Source organism: Notothenia rossii, assembly GCF_949606895.1.
Source record: "Notothenia rossii genome assembly, chromosome: 2".
Taxonomy (NCBI): Eukaryota; Metazoa; Chordata; class Actinopteri; order Perciformes; family Nototheniidae; genus Notothenia; species Notothenia rossii.
The window spans coordinates 6,214,154-6,230,950 of NC_136904.1; the positions used below are offsets into that span (position 1 = coordinate 6,214,154).

General features: G+C 40.8%; 1 protein-coding gene across 18 annotated transcripts in view; it reads left to right on the top strand.

Moving 5' to 3' along the window:
* Nucleotides 1-13,798, top strand: part of ppfia1 (PTPRF interacting protein alpha 1) — a 68,853-nt gene extending 55,055 nt beyond the window's left edge. For 4 of the 18 annotated variants that reach the window (XM_079663065.1, XM_079663080.1, XM_079663067.1 and 1 more), the window contains 10 exons: nucleotides 521-602; nucleotides 2,082-2,282; nucleotides 3,271-3,333; nucleotides 5,886-5,912; nucleotides 7,277-7,452; nucleotides 8,161-8,258; nucleotides 8,865-9,043; nucleotides 10,799-10,867; nucleotides 11,049-11,205; nucleotides 12,472-13,798. In XM_079663065.1, the coding sequence (XP_079519191.1) occupies nucleotides 521-602; nucleotides 2,082-2,282; nucleotides 3,271-3,333; nucleotides 5,886-5,912; nucleotides 7,277-7,452; nucleotides 8,161-8,258; nucleotides 8,865-9,043; nucleotides 10,799-10,867; nucleotides 11,049-11,205; nucleotides 12,472-12,533 (1,114 nt within the window). In that variant the 3' untranslated portion in view covers nucleotides 12,534-13,798. Of the gene's footprint in view, nucleotides 1-520; nucleotides 603-2,081; nucleotides 2,283-3,270; nucleotides 3,334-5,885; nucleotides 5,913-7,276; nucleotides 7,453-8,160; nucleotides 8,259-8,864; nucleotides 9,044-10,798; nucleotides 10,868-11,048; nucleotides 11,206-12,209; nucleotides 12,275-12,449 lie in introns of all 18 variants that reach the window. The other 14 variants (XM_079663075.1, XM_079663081.1, XM_079663069.1 and 11 more) reach the window with 9 other exon arrangements.
* The last annotated feature ends 2,999 nt before the right edge of the window (nucleotides 13,799-16,797 follow it).

A 16,797-nucleotide genomic window follows, 5' to 3' on the forward strand; every position in this document is an offset into this window, starting at 1 on the left:
TTAAAACGCACCATTTTTAATTGTATGCTGATACAAGTAACTCAATCTAAACAGTAACAATACACACATTTTGGAGTGTGATCTTCAGGCAGAGAAACACAACGTTGACCAAAGAACCAACACAATGATGACCACAGAGAAGTAAATCAAACATACAGAATGTCTAGGTTTGAAAATGGTTCGAAACATTAAGGATTATGTAAGTACACAACGTAGATCGAATGGTTTTAATGCAGAACATTAACATATAAACCTTTTAATGAATGCCATTCTGTCAGAGTTTTTCCAGATGTGTCTGTTTGAGTCTTCCTGGGTTTCTCCTGTTTTCTCTCAAACTCCTGCTCTCTGTTGAGTCTGCATGTCTCTGGGTCAGTGTGCATATCTGCTCCAAACGTGGACTTGATAGTGTGCATATTGGGACTTTCTGATGGATTTTGGTGTGTTTTTATGTATGTTTTGGGGTTTTAGGGGAAGTAAAGTGTTTTTGGGTATTGTTTTGAATATCAATTCTGTGTCTCAGGCATGAGCTGCTGGAGGAAGCTCGTATGCAGGGCCTGCCTTTCGCTCAGTGGGACGGACCGACTGTGGTGGTGTGGCTGGAGGTACGACACACACACATTTTAAGATACTTTTTTACTCTTGATTCTTGTATTCAATACTTGTACTTCATATAAACCAGATTTAAAGATCATACACTTATAGCCAGATGCTGGTTGCCAGGTATAGTACATTCCTGGTCTGGTGGTATGATGGTAAAATCTGTTATCAAGTTGAAAGATAATATATTGCATATGTTATCCTAATATGTAAGGGTTGACTAAAACCATAAAAAGTGGGTCATGTTGTTAAAACTTGTAACATGTTTGAAAATAGTTAAAATTAGGGATGTCCCGATCACCTTTTTTTGCTCCCGATCCGATTCCGATCATTTGATTTTGACAATTTGCCGATACCGATTTTTCCCGATCCGATCTTTATGCAATTCATAAAGAGAAAAAAAAGCATTCAAGTTGTCCCTTAAGGTTATTTTTTTATTTAAATTGGATATTCTATCCAACATGGATATAGCTTCTTTCTTTAACAGCAGCATTGGATCAGTTCAGTTGTGCAGCTTTGGATCAAAACAAAATAAAGCTTATCAGTACTCGTTAGCTTACTGCTACAATTAGACACTGCGCCCACTCTGTTGCCAGATTTGAGAGAAAGAAGCAACCAGGTCTATGAAAACAAGCCCCAAAGAAGCAACACATACATGATGTTCTGTCATTTGAAACCAAAACTAAGACCTCAGGATGACTTTATGACTTGAACATGGTCATTTTTGTTTTGTAACATTGAATACAATTTTTTTTTTAAAGTATTTAATAATAAAAAAATCCCGATCCCCGATTTTTTTTCTTCCGATCTTTGGAAAATCACGTGATCGGCTCCGATCCCTGATCACGTGATCGGATCGGGACATCTCTAGTTAAAATATCAGTATATAAGGTTATTCAAATCAGATGTGATGAACACATTAATGGACCAGGACACTTACCTGTATGTGTACACCTTGGTATTCTTACTTAATGAAATGTTTCTCCTCTGTCAGCTGTGGGTGGGCACATTAACGCATCAGCACATTTACTTGTATTTGTACACCTTGATATTGATATTGGTATTTCTACTCTTTCATTTCTACTTATGTGCAATGCCTTGTTTTGTTTGTTATGCGGCTATAACGCAAACATTTCCCAACTTGGGATCAATAAAGTACCTCTTGTCTTATCTTAAGTAAATGTCTCTGTTGGGGAGATATTTTCATAGGTCCATAACTTTGACCTAGTTCAGTGTTTTGCTCAATGTTGATTATTCTCTCAGAACTAGCTAAATACATGGGTCTGGGGTAGAGGTCTTCAGAATTGCTTTGGCATTCACAGGACACCCGCTGAGCCACGAGGTGACACAGCGGATGTCCTGTGAATTCTCCATCAGTGTTTGCCATCAAAGTTCCTGCTCTCCTCGTGTCTCTCTGAGTCTCCATTGCTTCAGAAGTTTCCATCACACTCTCACCCATGTTATTAATGTCTCTCTCCTCTCAGCTGTGGGTGGGCATGCCGGCCTGGTACGTGGCGGCGTGTCGAGCGAACGTGAAGAGCGGCGCCATCATGTCGGCGCTGTCGGACACGGAGATCCAGAGAGAGATCGGGATCAGCAACCCGCTGCATCGCCTGAAGCTGCGCCTCGCCATCCAGGAGATCATGTCCCTCACCAGCCCCTCTGCCCCCCCCACCTCCAGAACGGTACTTTACTGACTAGTTCACGTGTGGAGAAAAAACACCCACACTTTATGACTAATAATACTTTGCCTGATCTCAGTCTTTATGAAGCCTCTCTGATTGAGCATGCTGCTTTTATTGCATTAACATTTTAACTACTTATGCACTAATGATGGGGTCAGACTAGTTCACAGAGCTGCAAGTAGGTATGGATTTATTGTCAACTTTTAAATGTAATCAAAGCCTATTTTGGTAATAGATTAATCCAATTGGGATTTTTTTATTGTATTTTTATCAGATCGTAGAAATTCTCGGATTAAACTTTTTTTAATGTGAATATTTAATTGTTTTATTTAATATTTAAGTCCTATGAATAGGGTTCCCATAGATATTAAAATAAGGCCTTCAATTATAATTATTACTATACTGTAATATTCATATGTCAAAAGTATATATATCATATGTTAAGCTCCAAGACATGGGATTTTATTTATCCCTATTTTCTGCTGACGTCACAAAAAACCCAAAATAATGATTGGTCATCTTTTTTTTGCAATTACGTCATAGATTTCGATCCATATAGCAAAACAATTAAGCGTACAATTAGTCGTTAACTTCATTCTTGGGACACTAAACAAGTCTTAAACAAATCTTGGATCCGACTTGACGTAACAATGTTTATGTCTTTTGCACAAACGTCACACCGACGCAGATATTAGTAAAACATTTCTGTAAAAAAAGTATAGAATAGATCTACCTTGCCTTTAGGTGTAGTAACTGTGTTACTATGTGTATATATCAGTAAACTAAATATCTTCTGAAACATTTGACTAACACAGACCGAAGAAGTAACAGTGATCTGCAGCTCTGCTGGTCTTGATTCTCTAACAGTGATAACCATGAATGAAAAACTCTTCTCTCTCCACTCCACTCTCTCTCTCTGTCCTCCTTCATCACTCTTCCCTCTTCACACACTTCTCTCACTTGTGATTGGGGGGTGTCACATGATCAGACCACAGGAAACGTTTGGGTCACTCATGAAGAAATGGAAAGTTTGGCAGCCACGCCTCCCACGGTTAGTCTACCCTGATTGGCTGGACGCTTCTGTGGTGAACGCCTCGTTTCCAAGCTGCTTTCAGGACAGCCAGACGTTTGTCTCTGTACGCAAAATACAGATTGTCTCGGTCGCTTTGCTGCATTTCTCGAATCAGACTAAACATGTGTGCAACAGTACACATGTGTTCTCAATAGCTTACCTGCAACAGTCTTAATCTACCTTAAGATCCTTAATTTGTCTATAAATGGTAGATACATTACGTCAATGAACACATTAGATACAATAAAGTTTTGCAAGATTTCGAAAAAATAACTACTAGCGATTATATATTATAAGATTCTGATTTTTGTTTGCATTTTTTTTAATATATATATAAAATGAGGAACCTGGCCAAACTAATATTGACGTAATTAATCATTTAGAATATTTGTAGAATTATTTATTTTTGCTAAAATGTTCCTACTGCATTTTGTATATTGCACTAGTCCACATTGCATGTTTATTAATTGTTAGGCTCTAGATACACTTGTTCTGTATGGCTATATCTACATTTTAACAATACACAGTTGAACTTTAACCTAATTGGGAAACTAATAACAATGTTGGGCAGGATTTATTTTACTTAACAGATTTTAATGTTATTATGGTTCAACGTTTTTGAATGTAATGAATCATGCAGTGACCTGTGTGTTTTGTTTTGGGGGTTAGACCTGATTTGAGAAATGTACCAAAGCGACTTCAGTTGAATAATGTTCTGGCTTAATGGAGTCTCAGCAACTTGAAACACGGCCTTTTGTTTCTGCTAGTTTGTAATTATTCTTTCCTCCGTGTAGTTTCCTGTCTCTCCCTGTAGACCCTCACTCTGTGTTCTGTGTTGAGTGTTAGTGTGTGGTAGAGCTGCTTAGTTTAGTCTGCATAACTGAGCCAGCCACTACAAGGTAGATGAAATAACAAAATAACAAGAGGGGAAATGCATGAAGGAACCCCCTCCCCCCCCCCCCCCCCCCTTTACTTGAACTCTTCTGGTACAGTGTCATGTGATAGGATTGGGCGATATGAATGAACATATCAAAACAGAGAGACGATATCACTTTGTCTGCGGGATAAGGTTTTCCCTCAGCGTCCACAGAGGAGGCTTTCATGCCTCACACTGTATCACGTGCCGTTGTGGGACATTTAGTGATTGCTTTAATGCAATATTGGGTTTTTCTATCGATTAATGGATCAGCGAGATACATAAAAACGTGGGTATTTCTGGTTTCGAATTTGCTTGATTTGGGGGAAAATATATATTTTTTCAAACCAAACTTTGGCAAATCAACATACATTTGGACACATTTTCTAGAAAATAATATCATATTTTTACTGCAATATTGGATTAACGTAACATTGTTTTTTTTAAGCCATAGATGAAAATAAGATGTTTGTGTGATTTGCCATTTTTTCAGCTTATTCTTTTTTTAAATGTTAGTAAAGTGTCTTAATAGATTTTCAGAAAATGTAGTATATTTAGGAGGTATTTTAATATGTAAACATAAGACATTAAAAAAAACCACTCTTTCGGCTTTGGGGGATTTTTTTTTTTTTAAATAAATGAATCAATTAATCGAAAAAAACAATATATTGACAATGAAAATTATTATATTACATTTAGCTGACGTTTTTATCCAAAGCAACTTACAATAAGTGCATTCGACCAACAAGATACAAACTTGAAGAAAACAGAATCATATAAGTACATCAGGTTTCATAGAGCCAAACATTTCAAGTGCTACTCAACTGGCTTTAGATGAGCCAGTCCTTTGTTAGTATATAAGTGCTTTGTTAGTCATTCTATCGCTCGAAGTGGAGTCTAAAGAGATGAGTTTTCAGTCTGAAGAAGATGTGTAAGCTTTCTGCTGTCCTGATTTCAATGGGGAGCTCATTCCACCATTTTGGAGCCAGGATAGCAAACCCACGTGTTTTTGCTGATGGGAACTTGGGTCCCCCTCGCAGTGCGGGTGCAGCGAGCTGATTGGATGATGCAGAGCGGAGTGCACGTGCTGGGGTGTACGGTTTAACCATGTCCTGGATGTAGGAAGGTTCAGATCCTTCCTACATTTTTAAAGAACGCATTGTTCCATAATAATGCCTTTTTTATAGGATTTTTGATTTATCAATTATCTCATTTGCTTAATTTCCCAATGTTAGCTTTAACAATGTTTTCTAAATAAATAAAGTTTCTCAATAGAGACATTTGAAGAACATCACTTTGGGCTATGGAAATAACTTTATAGACCAAATAACTAATCAATTAATAGAAAAAAAAATTCACAACAGTTTGATCTTGATTTGATTATTTTGCTAACACTGATAAAAATGAAAAACACTGATAAGTGGATTTTTCTTCACATCGCCCTCTCCTACAATTTTCTTATTGTTTTTTTTGCCTTTCTTTTTCCTGTTTGAATGCTTAACCTGAAGTTCTGCGTCTTGTTTTATTATATTTTGAGTGGTTCTCCCACATGCAGCCTGCCGCCTCACTAACTCTCTGTTCTCTCACCACGCTCACTCTAACCCGCTAACACCAGGACGATGACGAGGGCAGCTGGGCCCAGGTTTGCACACCTTCCCCCAAAACCCCCTGTTCTACTCACCATCTTTTAGTCAGTGTTTGTGTTCTTTAAGTGTCTGATAGAGGAGACGTCACATTATCCTCCTGTGTATTTCCACATGTTTCACATCAAGCATGTTTGAGTGGTCCTTTTTCAAATGGTGCACTTTTAGCCCTTGAGTTTGGTTTACAGCAGAGCCATTTGAACTTTAGACACGGTGTACTGCTGTGGTTGTGTGTGTTATAAGTTAGAATGCAGTCCAAACCACCTGCAGAATATGGCTTGTTATGCTTTAAGGCAGGGGTGTCAAACTCAATTTCATTGCGGGCCACATTCGCATTATGGTTGCACTCAAAGGGCCGGTTGTAACTTTAAGACTATATAAAAATACATATATAAATAATATTATATATAATATCATTTATTATATTGCATTATTGCCTCTGCATTGGATTATTATCGGATAGGGTAATAACTTCATAATTAACTACGTCTGAAAGCAGAAGTCTAGGGCAAATAATTGCAAGTCTCTTCAGTGAGAATGTCAAAAAATGATTTAAAAAGAAAAGCCAAATTCTGAGAAAAAAAATGAAAAAGGTGACATTTTGAAAAAAAAGTTACATTTAAAAAAAGAAAATAAAAATTTGAGATGCATTGTGGGACATGTAGTTTATGGGCAACATGCTTCTGTAAAGTAGCATGTAACCGTATAATAAACATATCAGATTTTTTGCAAGCTCTTGTGGGGCCACATAAAATGAAGCCGCGGGCCGGATTTGGCCCCCGGGCCTTGAGTTTGACACCCCTGCTTTAAGGAAACACAACTGAAGGAAGTTCAATACAGGAAAGAATAGTGAATAACGCATTGATACACAAAGCCTTGTTTTGGTGGTAAAATCTCGACTGTGAAATAAAATAACGAACCCTCACTGTCCAAAGAAGTCCTGATTCAGATCAAGAGTAAACCAAATCTATCCCTGAGTTGGGCAGGAGTTAGTCTAGGAAATAAGGTCTGTGGTTAACAAACATTTACGAAATGTTTGCGAAGTCTTCTTCAACATAGAATAACAAATCTGCTTCCCTCTGTTAAAACCTAAGAGAGCATCAGAAGAGTTAGCCACAACCAAACAGATGCATTACAATCCAACAGTAATACTGATTGCTTTTAATCCATACATGAAGCTTTTGTAAACAATGACTACATTTGTATTAGTTACTGTTTATTAGTTTCTTATATGATTCAAAGGCTGTATGTGCCTTAATAGCTACAACTTAGTCTTGTTATTTAAAAAAAGTAAACAACACTTTCCAAACGTTGAAACACGCTCGCGGAACAGAACGTTAACCCGTGTGTGTTGTTCCTTTAGACGCTGGCGTACGGAGACATGAACCACGAGTGGATCGGGAACGAGTGGCTGCCGACCCTCGGTCTGCCTCAGTACCGCTCGTACTTCATGGAGTCTCTGGTGGACGCCCGCATGCTGGACCACCTCACCAAGAAGGACCTGAGGGGGCAGCTCAAGATGGTGGACAGCTTCCACAGGTAACACTTCAGAATCAGAATACCTTTATTCGTCCCACAGAGGGGACGTGCACATGTGTGACAGCAGAAAAGAGTCAAAGACAGCTTGATGTTAACTAAGAAAAGAAAAAAAATTAAAGATACACAATTTACAAAATACAGATCCTGTAACAGTTCTGAAGATTTAGCAGCCAGGTATATACCGCACATTTATTAACGGCATATATATTTATATTTCACAACATTAGTATTTCACAGCAAGGGGTGTTATAAAGACTATTAAAGCATGATACCATTAACATCAAATGAATGAAATGTGTCCTTGGGCAAGACACTTCACCTGAACTGTCTCCTGTGGGTATTGTCCACAGGAGACAACCATTACAAAATAAATCTATTATTATTATGTATGATCTGTAGCCTATGTGTAATGTGTATTTGTAAAGCGCTTTGAGAGTCATTGATAAAGCGCTATAATAAATATAAGGATTATTATATCTGAAAGAATTAACACAAAAAAGGTTGATATTGATACGATGGCAATAAAGGAATTGTTTGAACCTTTGTTTGTTGCATTAATATAAAATATGTGAGATATGATGATGATGATGAAAGGAGCCTTTAGTTTCAAGATTTCCTTTTTCATTCTGGTTCCTTGAGAGTGATTTAGTTTAGTGAAAAGCTAGGCAGGTTTTCAAATGAAGAACTGTGTTTGTGTTTGTGCTTCAGGAACAGTTTCCAGTGTGGGGTGATGTGTCTGAGGAGGCTGAACTACGACAGGAAGGAGCTGGAGAGGAGGAGGGAGCACTCTCAGATGGACCTGGAAGGTAACACACACACACACACACACACACACACACACACACACACACACACACACACACACACACACACACACACACACACCGTCTCTTCTACATCAGCATGTGTCCCCTCTTCTTCATGTCTCTTCTACATCAACATGTGTCCCCTCTTCTTCATGTCTCCTCTACATCAACATGTGTCCCCTCTTCTTCATGTCTCTTCTACATCAACATGTGTCCCCTCTTCTTCATGTCTCTTCTACATCAACATGTGTCCCCTCTTCTTCATGTCTCTTCTACATCAACATGTGTCCCCTCTTCTTCATGTCTCTTCTACATAAACATGTGTCCCCTCTTCTTCATGTCTCTTCTACATCAACATGTGTCCCCTCTGTGGAAAGAGACTCTGAAAGTTTCAGGAACAAAGATTCTCTCTCTTTTTGATCCATTTCTATAAAAACCTGATTTGATTTTGGCCACTTTATGATGTCATAACGATGTGTTGTCTGTTGTCTATGGGTAATGCTGCAATGATCTGTTTGGTGTTTCAGCCAATCAGAGACAGGCTCTGTATATATCTGAGACCTTCAAAGACACGTTGTTTTCATCCTCTCTGTTTGTCTTTCCCAGCAGAGGTGATGGTGTGGAGCAACGAGCGAGTGATCAGCTGGGTTCAGGCCATCGGGCTGAAGGAGTACAGCGGGAATCTGTTGGAGAGCGGCGTCCACGGGGCGCTGCTCGCTCTGGACGAAACTTTCGACCACAACACACTCGCCCTTCTGCTGCAGGTCCCCATGCAGAACACACAGGTACACACAGCAGCTTCTTCTCTATAAACTCAACACAAAAGATGTATTGCTAAAAAGCATTGTTACCACAAATAAATAATCTACCAAGCACACATTTCCTTACTTTTTGCGTTAAGTTTATATCCAGTCTCTGATAGCGTTACGTTACTATGAGAGTGCTCTGATACTTGTTTGATTGTGATATCGTATATATACTGTGTATATATTAGGGCTGTCAGTCGAGTAAAATATTGAATCGCAAATTAATCGCACATTTTGTATCTGTTCTAAATGTACCTTAGAGGAATATTGTTCAAGTTGTTAATACTCTTATCAACATATGAGTGGACCAATATGCTTTATGCAAATGTTTGTTTATTATCATATATTCTCAACACAACAACCTCTCTCTCTCTCTCTCTCTCTCTCTCTCTCTCTCTCTCTCTCTCTCTCTCTCTCTCTCTCTCTCCTAACCCTGTCTACTTCTCCGCACTGAGCCAGTTGCTCAAACAGACAAGCCTGTTTACAGTTGTCAGCGAAATGCCGCTCCTCTGTCTTCATAACAGTCAAAGCATGAGACTGAAGTTCCCACAGGGGTCAAAATAATGATGTGCAGTCGACACGTTGGAGGCGACCCTAATGATCTCACACAGTCCCTCGTCTTCCTCAATGTTAATTGTCCTGCAAGCTGTAGCCACCCATTTAGCTATCGCTGTTGAAAGCTTGCTGCTCGTAGACGCCGTGTCCGGGCGTCTCCCCGGCAAACTTTGAAGCGTGGTCTGCCGCAAGCGAGCGGCAGGAGCGGGGCTGAGCATCAGCTGTGGGCTTGGCTAGCTGTTGAAAACACCTTTTCTTTGTATCTCTCGCAACGTCAAGCCTTTGGGCTCTGAAACTACGGGGCGGGCCGAGAACAAATACACATGCGTTAATCACACGTTAAAATAATTAGTGGCGTTAAAAATTGCGTGAACTTGACAGCCCTAGTGTGTGTGTGTGTGTGTGTGTGTGTGTGTGTGTGTGTGTGTGTGTGTGTGTGTGTGTGTGTGTGTGTGTGTGTGTGTGTGTGTGTGTGTGTGTGTGTGTGTGTGTGTGTGTGTGTGTGTGTGTGTGTGTGTGTGTGTGTGTGTGTGTGTGTGTGTGTGTGTGTGTGTGTGTGTGTGTGTGTGTGTGTGCGCGTCCGCAGCCCGTTATTGTCTCATTAAACAACATTGTGAATGATTCAAAGTAAATATATAAGTCTTCATGAACACATCTGTCCATCAGACAGAGGGCTGCTGCCTCCTGTCATCATTAATGGACGTCTCTTTAAAATGACCGCTCAGAGGAGAGGAGTTCTCATTTCTCTAACCGCCTGCTGCTTCCTCTCCTCGGTTCCTCTCTCCTCGGCTCCACTCCTCGACTCCTCCGCTCGCATCTCCTGTGGGCGGGACTAAGGCGAGGAGTCGAGCAGGTGTCTGTTATATTTGAATATTTTCCCCCCTTTTAACTTTCTCTCAGCTTCAATTAAAGTTCCCAGACTAACCGTACCTTGCAGAACACAAGAGCTGTTTGTTTATTGTTGCCTTGAACCTCTCATGTGACGTCACGGTGCAACTTGGTTTAGTTCAGTTTCACCCAGAGCAACAAAAAAAGAAGCATTTCCAGTTTTACCGTCCGTGGAAAAACAAAAAAAGAAGACTCATAGAAAAGTAGAACTGCATTATTTTAGATTTGGAGAAGAAGCGACACCTAGTGGTAGATGTTGGTAAAGCTGTTTGTTCTGTTTCTCTCTTTCAGGCCCGAGCCACTCTGGAGCGGGAATACATCAGCCTGCTGTCCATCGGCACCGAGAGGAGAGTGGAAGAGGTGACACACACACACACACACACACACACACACACACACACACACACACACACACACACACACACACACACACACACACACACACCAACACACACACACCAACACACACCATAACACAAACACCATAACACACACACATAATAACACACCTCTCTTCCTCCTCCTCCTCTTCCTCTTCCAGGACGATGATAAGAACTTCCGGAGAGCTCCCTCATGGAGGAAGAAGTTCCGACCCAAAGACGTGCGCGGGCCGTCCGACACGCTGCCCGCGAACTTCAGAGTGAGCGGCGGCGGCGCAGCGTCCCCCTCCCCGCAGCCAAAGAGGAGCCAGATGGAGGGTGAGCTGTGTGTGTGTGTGTGTGTGTGTGTGTGTGTGTGTGTGTGTGTGTGTGTGTGTGTGTGTGTGTGTGTGTGTGTGTGTGTGTGTGTGTGTGTGTGTGTGTGTGTGTGTGTGTGTGTGTGTGTGTGTGTGTGTGTGTGTGTGTGTGTGTGTGTGTGTGTGTGTGTGTGTGTGTGTGTGTGTGTAAAATAGAGTGGTGCAGTGATGACATATTGTTCAGTCCGTTAGCATCTCCCTGGTTCCCTCCTCAAAAATCTAATGGGATTTTTTATAATAATAATAACTTACATTTATATAGCGCCCTAACAGTCAGACAAACAAAACAATTGTATTGGATTTTGGCTCTGTGGCAAACAAACGTACAATTTACACGTTTTGCACAACAGGATAATCTCCACATGTTAACCCCGCGTTATGATTTTTTAAGGAAAAAGCTAATGTTGGGCTATAAAGGAGCTACAGCACGGTCACATGACTTCACGTCACCACCGCTAAGCTAAAGGTGGCTAATGTTGGGCTATAAAGGAACTACAGCACGGTCACATGACTTCACGTCACCACCGCTAAGCTAAAGGAGGCTAATGTTGGGCGTGATGACGTTTAGTCGTCTCATTTAGACGCTTGTTAGCAACCACCGTTTTTAAATTCACCAGTGGAGTATTTACTGACGTATTTTATGTCGTGGACTAAAAATGTCTTCAGCTTGTGTTAACCGCAGACGCTATTTCCGGCTGACCACCAAAAGCACATTCAAAAAACCAACTTTGAGACGAGGGAACAGGAAAATGCTGACTCCATTTTTAAGTTTTAGGACTCATCCCTGCATCACTCTATATGCTCCGTGATTTCGTCACTACTGCTCGTGTTTAGACCCCTCTGACGGGCCCAGATTATCCGAACTCTCTTTAATTCTCCTCGTTGCTCTGCTGCTGTGCTCTTTGTTAACGATGCTGTGACTAACGGCATGTCTCTGCATGTGATTTTGCCAACATGGACACACAGGAAGTCAGTCTATACAGAGGCTGGACACGGCCACAGTCAGGACCTACTCTTGTTAACACACAACGGTAAGATCTCGCACTCTAAAGTAAATAGACACACACAGAATGGCTCCTCTCCTTTTCTCCAGGCAGGAAGCAGCTTTCTCGTTCTGGGCTTTAATAACGCATGTTGTCCGCCTCTCCTCTCTTTCTCTTTCCCTCTTCTTTCTTTCTCCGATCATCTCTCTCTTCCCCTTCTCAGTTTATCCTCATTATTTCTATAGGTAACCGCTGGTCCGAGGATGAAGGGGAGTTCCCCGCATACAAGACCCGGATGATGAACTGAAATGGACACTAAAAATGTCAGAGACTTACTCACCAATCTCAGTATCCCTAGAGGAGACTTTCTAGACATTTGTTATTATATATTTATGTAAACCAATGGGACATTTAATTGATTTTAGAATTACTATGTAATCCTTTCTTTTTCCCTCTTTAATCAACCCACTTTTTAAACAAATGTACCCGCTGTGCCCGTATTAAGCTCAGATGTAACTGAATGTGTCTGGAGTTTGTATATTTCTACCGACAGACATTTTATCTAATCTTTTTTATAATCCTGATTCTATTGACCAGATGTATGTTTGTTTCCTCCTCGTTGATTTCTAATCAATGTAAGCTTAAGTGACTTTGATGTGATCATTCATATCCTTTTGACCCCCTTTTTTTTTTTTTGTAGCTGTTGTACTTATTTCCTGTGATTTGTGTAAATGCAGCTCTTTAGGATCAGACTAATTGCTGGAGTTTCACACACTTTGCTCGACACTGTGAGTCGTCCGTCGCCGTTTGGATAACTGCTGGCAAGATGGCGGCGACACATATCATGTGAAACACAGAGTATATTTTCCTTTTTTCTTTATTCTCCATATCTGCAAAACCAAAATGAAACTCTTGAATTTTAAAAGCCATATAACGGTAGCGTTAAAAAAACTAAAAACAAGAGGGCTTCTATCGGATGCAACAGAATTCCAGGTTTTCTATAGTCGACTTTGCATGCAGAAACTTCTCCACTTTACCCCCCCCCCCCACGCGCCCTTTTAATAAACCCCCCCCCCACCTCTGGAGAAACACACCGATGCACGAGGACTTGTGTGGAAACTCCTTCGATGGACCAACTTCAATGAGGCCTCAGTCAAAACCTTTTTTCTAAAAAACACTTTGTACGAAGATTTCATATCAAGCCTTATTGTTTCTTAACTCCACTTTCTGTCGTCTGTTCTTATTTATTATTACTCGCCCACATCGTGTTGTATCTCAGTTTGAATGTCTCCCAACACAGGTTCCGACATTCGCTTTTTTTTTTATTAAAGGCGGATGGGAGGAACTGAAGTTTTCTTACATTAAAGCTTAAAGTAGTTTGTGATTTTAGTCGTTCATTCATGTTGCTGTTGTTTTATCCCGCTCTCCCCTTGAGTCTTCTGATCTTGTAACAATGATGTACAGTCTGAGTACTTATAAACTATTTTTATCACAATATTATTTATTGCTTACTTTCAATAAAATACTGAAACTCATTTTCCACTGCAGATAAAGAAAAAAGACTAAAGTGTTTATTTTGAGAATCTTTCTTCCTGCTTTAAGTTTTTTTGTTAGTATTCACATTGAGGCCCAATCCCAAACCGCCCCCTACCCCCTACACACTACCCCTACACACTACCCCTACACACTACCCCCTACACACTACCCCCTACACACTACCCCCTACCCCCTACACACTACCCCCTACCCCTACACACTACCCCCTACCCCTACACACTACCCCCTACCCCTACACCCTGCCCCCTACAAACTACCCCCTACACCCTACCCCTACACACTACCCCCTACCCCTACACACTACCCCCTACCCCTACACACTACCCCCTACCCCTACACACTACCCCCTACACCCTGCCCCCTACAAACTACCCCCTACACACTACCCCCTACACACTACCCCCTACCCCTACACACTACCCCTACACACTACACACTACCCACTACCCCTACACCCTACCCCCTACACCCTACCCCCTACACCCTACCCCCTACACACTACCCCCTACACACTACCCCCTACCCCTACATCCTACACCCTACCCCTACACACTACCCCCTACACACTACCCCCTACACACTACCCCCTACCCCTACACACTACCCCCTACCCCTACCCCCACACTACCCCCTACCCACTACCCCTACACACTACCCCCCACACACTACCCCCTACATACTACCCCCCTACACACTACCCCCTACACACTACCCCCTACACACTACCCCCTACACACTACCCCCTACACACTACCCCCTACACACTACCCCCCGTTTCAGCTGTTTTGTTTCACATTAAGTCTCTGCTTCTGCTCACTTTAGGGTTCATAGTAGTATTGTGTGTCTCTCTCTACTGAGAGAAACTTCCTCTACAGCAGGGGTCTCAAACTCAATTTCATCGCGGGCCACATCAGCATTAGGGTTGCACTCAAAGGGCCGGTTGTAACTTTAAGACTATATAAAAATACATATATAAATATTTAATATATATATAAACGTATGTGTTGTATTACATGATTGCCTCTGCATTGGATTATTATGGGATAGGGTAATAACTTCATAATACGTCTGAAAGCAGAAGTCTAGGGCAAATAAATGGAAGTCTCTTCAGTGCTGATGTCACAAATTGTCTTTTTTTTTTTTTTAAACAAAAACAAATTCTGGAAAAAATGTTTAAAAAAAATGAAATTTTGAAGCAAGAAAGTCAAATTCTGAACTAAATTAATAATTTGAGATGCATTGTGGGTCATGTCGTTTATGAGCAACGTGCTTCTGTAAATCGGCATGTAACCGTATAATAAATGTATAATATTCTTTCAGAGCTCTTGTGGGGCCGCATTAAATTAAGTCGCGGGCCGGATTTGGCCCCCGGGCCTTGAGTTTGACACCCTTGCTTTTGAGGGAACACGGTGATTTTAGCCTTTGAAGAACATTTGCACACACAAATATACGCACTACAGGAAAGGTCATATGAGTTAAAAATGAGGTAATAATCAGAATTGAACTACTTCTGCATGTTTTCAGGAAGTGTTGCAGAGATCAATTGTTGGGGAAAGGCAAACACTTTATTTTAAGAGTCCATTTTTTTTTTTCATCATTTCCTACAAGTACTGTTTTTGGTTGATTTTAAGTACAATTAAGACTGAACAACTCAAATGAATATCCAGTTATTTAGTAGTGACATTGGCCAGCTGAACATGCTAACTTGTTTATAAAGATTTACAAATGTGTAAAGGAGCTCGACTCTTCTTTCTATAAGTTATATATAAACATTCAACCTCCCTTTCATTTCTTATTGTGTTCGTGACATTTTATCAAAATCAAGACATGTTAAATAAAATATTCAGCTGGGGTAAGAAGTGAATAGAAAAATGTCAATACAAATTAAAAAAGGAGAAATGTGCAAAAGATATTGTAGAACATTTAATCAACCAAGCAGTCAACGTTCTTGTTTTCGTATTTCAGAATTCAGTTCATTCAAGGCTTGTACATCGTAAACATCATAGCTACAGTTTAGTTATGACGATGAAAATATTAGGTCCCAGGCTCCGCCAACAGTGCAACACAATAAAACAGATACACAGATACAAATATTGCAAGATACATACATTATCAGGTAATAATAGTTGATTCTTGCAAGAAGGAGCAGAGTTAAATCACATACAAAGGAGGTTAACTCACACACATGGGGTATGCTGCTCAACGGAGCAGGAAAAACCTCAGGCTTATATAGGCTAGTCCAAAACACGGAGATAACTACAAAGTCGTAAATCGAGGTGGCGCTAATATCATCAGCAGGTGTCGGAAAGGTGACGGGGACATCTGCGACGTCTTCTGGAAAGAGTCACGTTCTTCCTTCACGCCTCATAGGAATGAGATATTTAGGAGACAACAAGTATGTGTCTTCTCTTAAATATCAACAACCTGAAATGCCCTGCCTCCTATCACAGCAAGAGGCAGCTGCAAGGTCATACACAGTGCCAGGGGCGGACTGGGACTACAAATCAGCCCGGGACTCTCGACTGGCCCACTTCGGTACCGCCGGCCCACCGCGGTACCGCAAGTAAATACCGCTAGTAAATTGTCGACGGGGGGGGGGTGACTTACCGTAGAGGTAGACATTAAGGGTAAAATGCCACTGGCCCTCTGGAACAACACATTTGTTGCAATAGTAATTTATGCACTAACTATATTACTACTTGAATCATCAGTTCTCCCTCATTTTCCTCAATTGTTCATATTTGGTTTATTAAAATAATGATATTGTGGTCATTGTTAAAAAATGTCTGCTATTATTATGAGTATTATTATTTGTATAAAGCGCTTTCTGCCTTCTTGTCATTAGGAGTTAGAAAAGTAATGGCTATGTAATAGATTAGAACCTTCATTATCCTAAACTACTGGGACATTTCCCTAAAGCCAATACCTTTATATTTTCTACTCTTCACTTACTTGTCAGCATAGGTCGGCATTGATGTACAGAGCCGACAGAAGACCTTGTTTATATTGGCATC